The sequence below is a fragment of the Misgurnus anguillicaudatus genome, chromosome 14 (genome assembly GCF_027580225.2).
Source record: "Misgurnus anguillicaudatus chromosome 14, ASM2758022v2, whole genome shotgun sequence".
Classification (NCBI taxonomy): Eukaryota; Metazoa; Chordata; class Actinopteri; order Cypriniformes; family Cobitidae; genus Misgurnus; species Misgurnus anguillicaudatus.
The window spans coordinates 34,255,001-34,269,147 of record NC_073350.2 but is presented as its reverse complement, the minus strand read 5'-3'; the positions used below and the strand labels follow the sequence as shown (position 1 = coordinate 34,269,147).

The window sequence follows — 14,147 nt, the reverse complement described above, 5'->3', positions numbered from 1 at the left end:
AGCCGATGGTTATTTCTGGAGTTATATTTTGTAGATGTGTTGTGTTCAGCTGGTATGTAGATGAGTGTATTTCACCCGAAAGACAGAGGCCGTATTTAGATGTTCACCATCTATAAACTTCATAAGCTCATGTTGGAAAAACATGAGTTCAGAGAATGACAACATGTTAAATACGACAATTTTAGTAGGAAACAGCAGAACAAACCTCATCATTACATGTACTAATAAAAAAAATTATAGATTGCACGTAAGATGTTGGCAAATGCCTGTATGTAAATTATGTATTGTGGTGTTAGTTGGTCACTTGTAAGTCCTTTCTGATCTGATTAGTTTACACTATTATTTACCCTTGTGTGAATCAAGTCATAATTGCTTGAGTTTGGCCATATACTTTAAAAGTCTGATGACACGAGCGTTATCATTTTATAAAAGTTTAAAAGGAGCTCCACATGAATTGTCCCTGTTGAAGCGAATATGAGAATGTGTCTGTCTTGTTTTGTGAAGAGCAGGATTAGTTCCAGAGTTGTGAGATTGTGAGCGTTGCTCTTGTGTGTTGTATGTTCTGTTTATTTGTCTGTCTGATTGGATGTTGAGGAGGCGCTGAAGAGGTCCATAATCCTCCTTTTATTCCAAAGGTAATTCCTTGACTTACATTGATAACTCCTCGCTCAAACGCATCTTCTACCTTATTTCTTGGGAAACATGCAAGATTTCAGACATTGTTCGCTGGGTTTTGCCTGTTTGTGAGTCTTTGTTACTTAAAATTACTTTTAAAATGAACTCATGTAAGTCTCTAAAGTTCACTCAGAAATGAATGTTTTACCATTACTTACCGTAATATACCGAATTCAAGCCTGTGTGACTTTTTTTTTATCAAATCTTCATAGTGTTCAGTAACCAGCGGCTGTCCATTAAACTTTATTCTCCATATGTGGAACCGTTTGTTATTGTGGTGTTTTTATTCAGTTTGAAAAGAGAAGCTGTAAGAGTCTCTTAAACATCCTCCACAGAAGAAAACTGAAACAGGTTTGAAACCACATTACTGTAATTTATTGTGTTGTTATTGAAGTCAACATGCTGGTAGTTTGTGCTGAGTTCAGTTTAAAAGTGTCCGTGAGATCGACTAATACAGCTGAACATTTGTTTGAAACACCACTTTAAGGTGCGACTTACTGTTGTTCTCTGAAAAGTGTTACTGTGAAGGAATGAGAGAAGAGAAGTGTGTTTGAACGGATATTTTATCGTTGGTGTACAGCTGCTGGCTGTGAACAGAAAGAGGAAGACAAACTGATGCTTCCTCTAAACCACAATGATTCATCACACTGGCTTCCTCATCTGGACCCAACAGATCCATAGTGAACACACAGAACTGATAATGCAAGTCAATTCAACCTCACCTGAGATTCTCCATCACTGAACCATTTTACTACATACAACTGCTCAGTTCAGCCTCACCTGAGACCATTCAGACTCTCATACAACTGCTCAGTTCACCCTTGCCTGAGACCATTCAGACTTTCCATCACTAACCCGCTTTACATACAACTGCTCAGTTCAGCCTCACCTGAGACCATTCAGACTCTCCATCACTGATCCGCTTTACTACATACAACTGCTCAGTTCAGCCTCACCTGAGACCATTCAGACTCTCCATCACTAACCCGCTTTACATACAACTGCTCAGTTCAGCCTCACCTGAGACCATTCAGGCTCTCCATCACTGATCCGCTTTACTACATACAACTGCTCAGTTCAGTCTCACCTGAGACCATTCAGACTCTCCATCACTAAACTGCTTTACTACATACAATTGCTCAGTTCAGCCTCACCTGAGACCATTCAGATTCTCCATCACTAACCTGCTTTACTACATACAACTGCTCAGTTCAGCCTCACCTGAGACCATTCAGACTTTCCATCACTAACCCGCTTTACATACAACTGCTCAGTTCAGCCTCACCTGAGACCATTCAGACTCTCCATCACTGATCCGCTTTACTACATACAACTGCTCAGTTCAGTCTCACCTGAGACCATTCAGACTCTCCATCACTAAACTGCTTTACTACATACAATTGCTCAGTTCAGCCTCACCTGAGACCATTCAGACTCTCCATCACTAACCTGCTTTACTACGTACAACTGCTCAGTTCAGCCTCACCTGAGACCATTCAGACTCTCCATCACTAACCTGCTTTACTACATACAACTGTTCGATTCAGCATCACCTGAGACCATTCAGACTCTCCATCACTAACCCACTTTACTAGATACACTTTTAAAATGTTCTTTTTCTTTTTTGTAATTATATATTTTCTATGTATGTGTGTGATTGGTACATCTTGTAGTTGCGTTGTATCTGGTGTGGACAGCAAAATTGCATGTTGTTGAAATTTTACTGGGTTGCATGGTTAGGACATGGCACTATGTTTAGGAAATACATGGGTTATAAAGCTTAAAAATACACGTGAGAGTTCATATTTTTGCTTTATTGTTAGTTTTTTATATAATAAAATCATAGCTCTATTTTCCATTTTCAGAATCCATTATGATATAATTGAACAGAAATGTTTCATTGGTTTTAATAAGACTCCAGATCGAATATTTCAATTTTCAATATTACTTAATTTATCCATTGTATGAATAAGGGATAATCTGGGTGTTTTCTGTTATTTATTCCTCTTTCTGTGTAGACAGGAGTGCAGTTTGTGTGATTTTACTTGACTGTGTAACTGAATTATATATTATCTTGTAGTTTACTCATTTAAAACAATTTAACACCATTTGCCTGTATTTATATTGAGGTCAGTATTGTGTGTGTGTTTTTGTTTCTTTAAGAGTCGCGCTGCCCGTTGCGTAGATCCTTCATGAATGAAACCACGTGACCAAACATCATATGACGTCTGGGTCCAGCGCGAGAGAAAGAGGATCAACACGGTCACAAATTCACCGATAACAGCGGAAAACTCCCGCGGGATTCTGTCGGGATCTAACCGTGACCGTTATTTATTCATCCAGACGCGCCGTGACGTCTTTGGTAAGTGCGTTCGTGTTTGTTAAAGCGTTGAAGTCGCGCTCGAGCGAGAAGAGAGTCGCTCAGATCTGAGATCTGTTCTGCTGAGTGTGCACGACACTGTGTGTGCGTGATTGTGTGTGTGTGTCTTTGTGTATGTGTGGGAGAGAGGCTATTTTTGTGTTTCTTTTTATTGTAGACTAACATTCTTGAAATTATCACCCAAATATGTCTTAAAATAAAGGTAATAAAATGTGTACAATATAATAATAACAACAGAACTGGGTTCAAATTAAATTTCTAAATTTAAAACCAAATTAAAAAATAAATTATCTGGAATAAAATTAAAGTAGGCAGAATAGTTTCAAATATGTAAATTTGCTATTTTACGTTCATAAAGATGTTATTTCAGTTTTGTTTAATGTAATTATGTATTAATAAGAAATATACAATTTTGATGAGTCTACTACTAGTGCCAATAAATTGATACAATACTGTAATATATTTTACTATACCATAACTTCATTGTTGTAGGGTTTTGATCAGTGTTCATAAGCTCGTGTGTGTGTTTGTGCGCCGCTCTCAGAGGCAACATGACGCCGCGGACGCGCGTTTTAAAGGGCTCGCCGTGCTGAATCATCGCGATCGGGTCACACACATACACACACACACACACATAATGACAGCGAGCAGACAAAGGGCTCATCGATACACACAGTCGCATGCTGATCTGTGATCAGTCACCCGCCTTCTCATCTGATCGGGCTGATCGTCGTATACGATTCGCAACATTTGCAGAAATCGGTGGGATTCGCCTCGTGTTACATGAGAGAGAGAGAGAGAGAGAGAGAGAGAGAGAGAGAGAGAGGGAGCGAGTAAAGCAGAGGTTAGATACCAACACGCGCGCGCGGATCTCCAGATCTGTAAATAATCGGAAGCTGCTGGTTCATCAGAACCGTCTGCGCGGGACACGGATCGTCCGGGTTCGAGGTAACACGTTGCTATTTATGTCCACGGTCTTTTGTCTTGTTTAGGGAGAGTAGCGAAACATTTCCACAGGTGTACCGAAACTACTGTGTTGTTACCATGGTACGCTGATGGTATCAGGTGTCAATACCATAGTATGGTACCACTTTGATATGCATTGTTGTACTGAATCATATTCATATGATAAAAAATTTTTACTCATCGGTCTCGCTTCGAACCAGCGGCATTTTGTTTCGGGTCATCACTCGAACTGTGCTCGTGATGCTGTCTAGATAGGTCGCGCGCTTTATTTTGAGACACAGACGGCGAACAAAAAAGTACCCAAAAGTACCAAGTGATGTTTGGCGTTCATAGTATTTAATAATGTAGTTTTCCACGGAACTCCAGAGAATAACATAGTATTACTATCATGCCAGCGTTCAAAACCATGACGGTATTCAATGAAAGCACACTAACATTACCTGAGCCAGATTGATTGATCCTGTGGGTTGGATCTGTTTTTTGTCTTGTTTATTTAATATTTGCTCGTAATCGGTTAATATACTCCTCACATCAGCGATATTAACCGTGATTGGAGCGGGTGATGGAGATGCTGATTCATCAATCGCTGATATTTGTTTGACGTGAGCCCGGGCACCGGGGAGTCATGGCAACACCGAACATCCGCGGGCGCGAAACCGACGAGCTTTCGAGGCATTGAGAGAGAGGGAGCGCGCGTTTAATCAATAACATACATGCCGTATCGTATGTTTGACTGAATAATAATAACTAATATAAACATTAAGGAAAATTGTATTTATTTAATCACAACTAGCCTTTTTTAATTTATGTAAATTGATCAATAATGTTCATTAGTCAATTTCTTTTTTTATTTCTACAACAAAGGGATACAAATTAATCTGAATTAATTTTTATATTAGACTACTTTAAATAATAAAGTTAACATATCACAGCACTGAAGATTATCTGCTGTTTTTTTTTAAATAATAATTTTATTTAGCAGATTTTCCCTACATAAACTAAACATGTTTTTTGTGGTTAAAGTGTAGTAACCATGTTTTTTGGTGTATTGATTACTATTAGCAAAACCATGGTTTTTATTACTATAACTATGTTTTTTGTTAACTATAGTTAATTTTTGTAAGGGGTGCAACATTCAAGGTCACTGTTGAACCGGTCACGATTTAAATATGTTCATATTGTCTTAAATCAGCCTCAGTAGTAGTCCAAAAGTAGTATTGCAGATGCTAGTATCCATGGTAAAATTATAGTATAGTGTATCAGATAGTATGGTGATGGTATAGTAACGGTATCAAATGCAAATCATACCTGTTATTCACACTAATGCTGATAGCAGTAAATGTTTAACACAAGTGCTTGAAATAATAGCATAGTACATTTTCAGAAAACATGGTAATACCATGGTGCTTTTTGTTAGTGAGTTCTGTGAATGATTACAGGCTAACCATGAAAGTGGCCATGTAGAGCCATTTAGACCCTTTTAAGAGCCTGTTTACATCATTAACCGGAAATTGCCCAATAAAAATCCAGCTAATTGTGATAGTTGGGCAATTAGAGTCTGATGTGCTGTGGTGAAGGAGTGTAATGTGATCAGTTCTGTATGTTCAGCCTTTCCTTCGATGCTTACAAGTGAGATCTGCTGATCATTGAGTACAAGGGGAAAAAATGAGAAACCAAAGAGAGTTTTATCTGTAAAAATGCTGAGACAAATGAAAAACAGATGTGTTTGCTCGGGTTTCTGTGATGCGTCGTGTCTCCCTCAGGTTGATATTGAATAAAGGTGTAAAAACACAGAAACGGTTATGAACATTGTAGAGAAAGGGACTATAAGTGCTGTTCTCGCAGCTTTTTCAAATGCGAGACTTGCATCACCAAAAGAATTGCCATCGTTTGCATTTACAGTAAGTGTTTTGCAACAGATTGCAGTTTCTGTCTTCCTCTTTTCTTTTTTTACTAACAGGTAGTTTTTTTTCCCTCGGTAGAGAAACTCTTCCTCTTATTCAGGGTGATGCGTCTGCAGATATATAAACTGTGTGTGTGTTTCGATGTTTATTTCATTTGTGTGTTTAGCTGTTTGATCCATCAGTTTCCTCTTAGATGGCACTTTATTATATCTCACAATAAAATAAATCTTAGTATAACTCGTGTTCATGGTCATTTGAAAAAACCTTAGGACATCAGGTAAAATCACAATGAGATGTTCAGGGACTAAAATCGTCCGGTTAAGTCCAAACATTTTTAATTTATTATCATGAGGGTTTGTCTCTAAGGGCAGGTGTCCTTCAGAAAAAAACCTTTCTCTTTGTCTCTCTCTCTTTTTTTCTCTCTCGGTTATTGTGTTAATAAATATATTTCCAGCTCAGTCTTATGAGGACAAATGAACGTTGTTCAGCATTCAGGAGAGATTGTTGGAGATTTATAACCTGTCCTGATGTGAATGAATCGCTCAGGCCGTGTGTTCAGACTATTCATACTCATACATGAACACACACATAAAACAACAGCAGATCTCTGTGAGTAAATCACACTCGTGCTCGGCATATAAATACACACAGACACACACACAAACACACACATGTAGTGTTTAAGTGAGGGAGGGGGGCGGCTCTGGGTTCGAGGTTGATGAAACTTCGGGAAAGATGTTGAACACAGTGTGTCTTCCGTGGCAGATGCACAATCTTCATTAACCCATTGTGTGTATGTGTGTGTGTGTCAGATGAAGGTTATTTAAGGTCTTTAATGTTTGTTTCATGATGTGAATGAACTGAGAGTGCCTCACGTCAAAAAAGCCGTTTCTTTTACCTATAAAATGAAAATAACATCAATTACAAATTAATTACCAATGTCATAGGCATGCATATTTATATTTGATAGTTAATTAACAAAAGAAGTCTATGGTGTGTCCTTCAGATAAATTTGTGTGTGTGTGAGTGTGTGTGTGTGTTTTTAGGGTGGGTTGGGGTGCGAGAGCGAGAGACTCAATGGGATGTGTGTTTTTTTTCATGCCCTCTTTGAGCAAATGATGAAATACACTGTAAGATACAACTCAAGTATAATAACGCTCTCTCTCTCTCTCTCTCTCTCTCTCTCTCTCTCTCTCTCTCTCTCTCTCTCTCTCTCTCTCTCTCTCTCTCTCTCTCTCTCTCTCCAGAACAGTGGCATAGTTTTAAAGACAGACACCATATGAATTTCATGCGGGTTTAATTCTATTATTGTTTGGACGTGTTTTGACTGTGAGATAAAACCTTGTATGTGTTTGTCCACATATATTTACGTCTAATGCATTAATGATATGCACAGATGATCTTGTTCAAACATTTATATCCTGTTGGTTATTATCTCAGTGACTGTTTGTGTTTTGTGATGGGTGTGCACGATTGTCCTGAGCAGTAAAGATGTTCACGTTTGTTCTGCACCTTCATTGATTTCCAGCGCTATCAACTTTAGTTCTTCTGCACTGGGGCTTTATGATGTTGTTGAGAGACTTATACATCTATATCAAAACTATTACAAAAGATGTCAAGATTCTTAGATGCCGGGGTGTGTAAACTTTTGAACAGGATGATCGTGTAGGAAACTAAAATAGCAATAAATGAAATATATATATCTATATTTGTGTCATTTCTGCAAAAGGTTTATAAACAAAAGAGCCGTGAAAAGTTTGGTACGCAAGCGCATATATTTAATACCTTTCTTGGAAATGTTTCTGCGGCAGTAAAGTATGGATATTCATAATGTCTGGTCTGCTTGTTGAAGTGGTTGATGGTGTTTGCGCTCTGCCTGCAGTCAGAAACGGGACGATGTCTTCTGGTTGCATCATCTCGCCTGCGCTATGCTGCAGTTTTTTCCCGCAGTGTTGAAGTGTTGCTCGCTCTTGCAATCTCCGCACGGCTAAAATGAACCTCAGGATGAGTGAAATGAAAACGAAAACAGAAAATCTAGAATCGTATCAAATATACCTGTTCAGGTCACTCATCTAACTTTTTGTTAAGTTGTAGATAAAGCGCTTTAAGAAATGTTTGTGGTTTTGTTTTAAAAATTAATAACATTAGAAACATAACAGTCGTCTAGAGCTCAACTCCAAACGTTAATGAGTTTTTATTCATACGGTAGATCAGGACTGGAGAGACTCGAGAGAGTAAAAGCGGTTTAGTGAATTGATAGGCGTCAACCTTCTAGTGTTCCAGTCAGGCCTAAAAACATGAAAATGACCCTAAAAACATAAAACACCTGCTCATTACCTGTAAGACATCATTTTTCCTTTTATGTGGCTTTTATGTTAGTTCTGAATGTTACATTTTCCAGTCGTTTCAGTTATGCTGTTGTGTCTCTTTAATTTGATTCACTGCTTTTCAGGAAAAATCTATCTTACCCAGACTGTTATGTTTCATTTCTTCAACTTTTTTTAAAGGTTCACTCTTATTTGGACATTAACAGGTTTTAGTTGTGGACGGACTGAATCAAAACATTCTGTGACATCCACCTGCATCTCTAACCTGTGCTACTCTTTGTCTCTTTTTCTCTCTCTTTAATTCAGTTCAATTTTATTAATATAGAGCTTTTCACAATTGTTTAATTGTTTCAAAGCAGCTTTACATTAGTAAATGCAGGAGAAAACACAGAAAAATCGATGGACAACATAAGCAGCAGAGAACAGCGGACAAGATTAAACCGCACTAGTGATCGTAGTAATAATGTAACATATAGAAGAGAGTGCTACACTGCAAAAAATGACTTTCTTACTTAGTATTTTTGTCTTGTTTTTAGTAAAAATATCTAAAAATTCTTAAATCAAAATATATTTTCTTGATGAGCAAAATGACCTAGGAAAATAAGTCTAGTTTTTAGAGCAAAAATATTACATTTTTTGCTAAAACAAGCAAAAAAAATCTGCCAATGGAATAAGAAAAAAGCTCTTGAAGAGCACAGCACTTAGTCCCCGTTCTCTACAATGTTCATAACCGTTTCTGTGTTTTTACACCTTTATTCAATGTCAACCTGAGGGAGACAAAAAGTTTATGAAGAAAGTAAACTTATTTCAAGATTTTTTTTTCTTATTCCATTGGCAGATTTTTTTGCTTGGTTTAGGCACTAGTTTACTTAAGTTCTTTTTTTCTTCTTCTAAAAATTAGATTTATTTTCCTAGGTCATTTTGCTCATCAAGAAAATACATCTTAAAGGATTAGTCCATTTTCTTAAAAGAAAAATCCAGATAATTTACTCACCACCGTGTCATCCAAAATGTTGATGTCTTTCTTTGTTCAGTCGAGAAGAAATTATGTTTTTTGAGGAAACATGGATTTTTCTCATTTTAATGGACTTTAATAGAGCCCAACATTTAATACTTAACTCAACACTTATCAGTTTTTTTCGACGGAGTTTCAAAGGACTATAAACAATCCCAAACGAGGCATAAGGGTCTTATCTAGCGAAACGATTGTCATTTTTGACAAGAAAAATAAAAAATATATTTTTTAATACTTTTCGTCTAGGTCCGGTACAGGGCAACCTAACATAAATGCGTTGTGACGTAGGGAGGTCACGTGTTACATATATAAAACGCACATTTGCGGACCATTTTAAACAATAAACTGCCACAAAGACATTAATTAGTATCAGTTGGCATACAACAATGTAGGAACGGTCCTCTTTCAACACACTTGTAAACACTGGGGCGGAGTTTCGCGTTCGTCCTCTGTGACCTCTTGACATCATGACGTATTGCGTGGGGTCAGCTGGCGCATCACGACCGGATCTACATGACGAGAAGTTGTGCTTTAAAAGTGCATCCTTGTTATTTTTATTGTCAAAAATGACAATCGTTTTGCTAGATAAGACCCTTATGCCTTGTTTGGGATTGTTTATAGTCCTTTGAAACTCCATTGAAAAAAACTGATAAGTGTTGAGTTAAGTATTAAATGTTGGGTTCTATTAAAGTCCATTAAAATTAGAAAAATTCTGCAATGTTTTCCTCAAAAAACATGGTTTCTTCTCGACTGAGCAGGGGGGGACATCGGCATTTTGGATGGCGTGGTGGTGGGTAAATTGTCTGGATTTTTCTTTTAAGAAAATGGACTAATCCTTTAAGATTCTTCAATTAAGATGCTTTGTCTTGATGAGCAGAGCGACTCAGGAAAGTGGGTCTAGTTTTGGACCAAAAATATCAAATTTAAGTGATTTTGTGCATAAAACAAGCAAAAAAGTCTGCCAATGGGGTAAACAAAAAGAATCTGCCAATGGGCACAAAATCATGATATTTTTGGTCTAGAAACTCGACTTATTTTCGTGGGTCGTTTTGCTCATCAAGAAAAAGCATCTTAATTTAAGAATTTTTAGATATTTTTACTGATAGCAAGACAAAAATACTAAGAATTTTTTTTCTTGAAAATAATTTTTTGCAGTGTAGGGGTTAAAAAAACTCTCTAAAGTCCTTTTCACACAAAGTTTACAGAAAATACACAGAAAAATGTCCGAGATCGTTTGATTTTTGGTTCATTCACACTGCTGATGATTTTCCAGAATTCCCACACATACCAAAAAGACATGTTACGTATTTAAAGTCCTGCACTTGGAAGGTTTTTTCTCCGCAGCATCTAAAGTTTGCTAATTATCCGTGATTTCTCTCTTGAGAAACCATGTGTGTGTATTTTTGTTTGTGACAAGATCATAAGGAGCAGATGATGCTGTGTTCTGTCATGCTGTTGAATGATCTCTGATAGTTACGAGCTCCCTGATCTCTGCTTCAGTCCAGTTTGCTGATATTTCTCATCATGAATGTTGATCTGCATTTAAATCCCTGTGTCAAAGTTCTGAACTATAACTTCTTGTTGCGATGACATGCGTGTCCTCATTACGGCACGCTCCTGTTTTTGCCTCGTTCACACAGAATGCTTTCCTTGAATGCTACTAGATCCTCTTTACAGTAGTGATCCTAGAACATTTACAGGACGTGTTTGTGTTCACACAGAAGCCGTTTTGCCAATTTTACAGAAATTTTCTGGGATCAAAGTGATGTGTAAATGGGGTGTTAATCTCAACAAACATCTCCAGTCTCTCTCTCTCTCTTTCTATCAGTCTGTGTGGTGTGTGTCCGTGTTGTTTGTGCTGACCTGCAGTAGAGCAGGAGAAGAAATAAGATTTAAGTTAACTTATCTGTGTCTGCCTCAGAGAACCAAATTAACCCACGAGTCTCTCTGCTGGAAAAAGCCCTTACTATAACAACAGCTCTTCCTGACGGGGCAGATTTTCTGCTGTGGTGAGGAGATTTCACTCACACTACCTGAGACGAGGGAAGTGTTTCTCTCCTCCAGCGTTCAGCATCCGTCTCTCACTCCTACAGTCCTTTAATTACACCTCACGCCTGTCTCACCTCACGCCTGTCTCACGTTCAGCTTCTGTTCTGTTCTTCAGTCTCTCAGCATTTTAGTAATTTAAGTAATGCAAGAATGAAGTCCTATTTACTACAATGGGACAGATTTATCTAAAATCACATGCTAAATTTAAACAACATATTTTACATTACTTTTGTTTCTTAAGATCAAACTTTGCTAAAAAACTTTTTTGAAGTCACTTTTTTATCAAATGATGATTGGTTCTTATTACTGGAAGGCGGGATTTCTGCTGCCAGAGCGGCCATGAGCGTTGCATTCTCCCCCATTTATAATAGTAGCAGTGCTCAGTCTTGTTACATGTATTCCCAGGCAGGGCTTAAGTCTAGTCCCAGACTAAAATGCATGTTTGAGCTGTCTCAACACAGCTTAAAAACAGCTTGCACTGACTTGTTTTTAAAGATAACAGTGCCACTGTTTTGACACAAGATACACAGCAGCAGTGTGTTTTTGTAAGGTAGGTTTGTAAAACAGCTTAAATGTCCTAATATAAATAAGGCCTAGTCCTAGATTGATTTAAACCCTGTCCACAAAACCACCATATTATCTTTGGTGGTATGCAGAATTGTCTTCCTATGTTGTTGTACAGACCTATATGGTATAAAGGCCTGCAGAGCTTTGACCGGCCATCATACATCAAGTTCAACACAGTTTTAATGTGCCTTTTTAATGCGAGCTGAAAAAATAATTTAATAATTAAACACAGTTTGAAAGTTGTCAAACTTTGTGCATGATGACTCCTGTGATGCTACTGCATGCCGTCCAATCTTTTAGTGTGTGTGTGTACAACCGTCTTGAACAACTTCGAAGAAAACACTGTTCTACTAAATCAGTTTCCTGTATTCTGAGACTTAAATCCTGCAGGTGTTTGTCAGTCATGTGACCTTGCCCTGCAGCCACTCACCCACAATCGAGTATGATGAAGACCTGAACATTATCCTGCAAAAGTAGGTCAGAGAGACAGATATGGACTTTCTAAAGGAACCCATGTCCTTATACTCTCTCTCTCTTTCTCTCTTTTTAGTGTGTACTGTTCTTCTGTTGAGGCCAGGAATAGAGAAACAAACACTGGTACAAATGTGATGCTCGAGGGCAGTGAGTTTGTGCTAGGCTGAGGTTCGGGGGACAGTGAGTTTGTGCTGGGCTGAGGTTCAGGGGTAGTGAGTTTGTGCTGGGCTGAGGCTCGAGGGCAGTGAGTTTGTGCTGGAATGAGATTCAGAGGTAGTGACTTGTGCTGGGCTGAGGCTCGAGGGCAGTGAGTTTGTGCTGGTCTGAGGTTCAGGGGTAGTGAGTTTGTGCTGGGCTGAGGTTCGTGGGACAGTGAGTTTGTGCTGGGCTAAGGTTTGGGCAACAGTGAGATTGTGCTGGGCTGAGGTTTGAGGGTTGTGAGTTTGTGCTGGGCTGAGGTTTGAGGGTCGTGAGTTTGTGCTGGGCTGAGGTTCAAGGAGAGTGAGTTTGTGTTGAGCTGAGGCTTGAGGGCAGTGATTTTGTGCTGGGCTGAGGTTCGAGGGCAGTAAGTTTGTGTTGGGCTGAGGTTCGAGGGTCGTGAGTTTGTGCTGGGCTGAGGTTTGAGGGTCGTGAGTTTGTGCTGGGCTGAGGTTCAAGGGCAGTAAGTTTGTGTTGGGCTGAGGTTCGAGGGTCGTGAGTTTGTGCTGGGCTGAGGTTCAAGGGCAGTAAGTTTGTGTTGGGCTGAGGTTCAAGGGCAGTGAGTTTGTGTTGGGCTGAGGTTTGAGGTCAGTGTTTTTGTGATGGGCTGAGGTCCGAGGGTCGTGAGTTTGTGTTGGGCTGAGGTTCGAGGGTCGTGAGTTTGTACTGGGCTGATGTTTGAGGGCAGTAAGTTTGTGTTGGGCTGAGGTTCAAGGGCAGTAAGTTTGTGTTGGGCTGAGGTTCGAGGGTCGTGAGTTTGTGCTGGGCTGATGTTTGAGGGCAGTGATTTTGTGCTGGGCTGAGGTCCGAGCGGTGGTGGGTTTGTGCTGGGCTGAGGTTCGAGGGCGGTAAGTTTGTGTTGGGCTGAGGATCGAGGGCTGTGTGTTTGTGTTGGGCTGAGGTTTGAGGGCAGTGTTTTTGTGCTGGGCTGAGGTCCGAGGGTCGTGAGTTTGTGTTGGGCTGAGGTTCGAGGACAGTGAGTTTGTGTTCAGCTAAAGTTCGGGGGCAGTGAGTTTGTGTTCAGATAAGGTTTAGGGGCAATGAGTTTGTGTTGGGCTGAGGTTCGAGGGTCTTGAGTTTGTGCTGGGCTGATGTTTGAGGGCAGTGAGTTTGTGTTCAGATAAGGTTTAGGGGCCATGAGTTTGTGCTGGGCTGAGGTTCGAGGGACAGTGAGTTTGTGCTGAGTTTGTGCTGGGCCGAGGTTCAAGGGCAGTGAGTTTGTGTTGGGCTGAGGTTCGAGGGACACACGTCTGTGTTATGCTAAGGTTTGAGGGCTGTGATCTTTTTGAGCTCATGCAGCTAAACTTTTCCAATTGCAGGTTTTCTTGCGTCGACTGCTGAGTGCAGTTCTTTTCTCCCCTTCACTCGACCCCAATCCTCCTGCCCATCGCTAAGCTTCACAAATGTGTTGAGGATGCAGTTTTGGCCGAGCACTGGGGTCGCAGGAAAGCGCTGGCGCTCTCTCTCACTGTCTTTTTCTGTGTGGTTTTGTTCATTCATTCTTTTTTAATTTCTTCTTTCCTCATTCCAAATTTCCTAATTTTGCTTGTATGGTCATATTAGACTGAACATTAACAGACTTTAATAGGCTT

General features: G+C 39.4%; 1 protein-coding gene across 2 annotated transcripts in view; it reads left to right on the top strand.

The window, feature by feature from the left end:
- The first annotated feature begins 2,876 nt into the window (after positions 1-2,876).
- Positions 2,877-14,147, top strand: part of mafgb (v-maf avian musculoaponeurotic fibrosarcoma oncogene homolog Gb) — a 20,548-nt gene continuing 9,277 nt past the window's right edge. Inside the window, exon 1 of one of the 2 annotated variants that reach the window (XM_055183704.2) lies at positions 2,877-3,037. Coding sequence is in view for 1 of the 2 variants with exons in the window: in XM_055183703.2 (XP_055039678.2) it covers positions 3,736-4,003 (268 nt within the window). In the remaining variant the exon portion in view is untranslated. Of the gene's footprint in view, positions 3,038-3,685; positions 4,004-14,147 lie in introns of those variants that run through there. The other variant, XM_055183703.2, reaches the window with a different exon arrangement.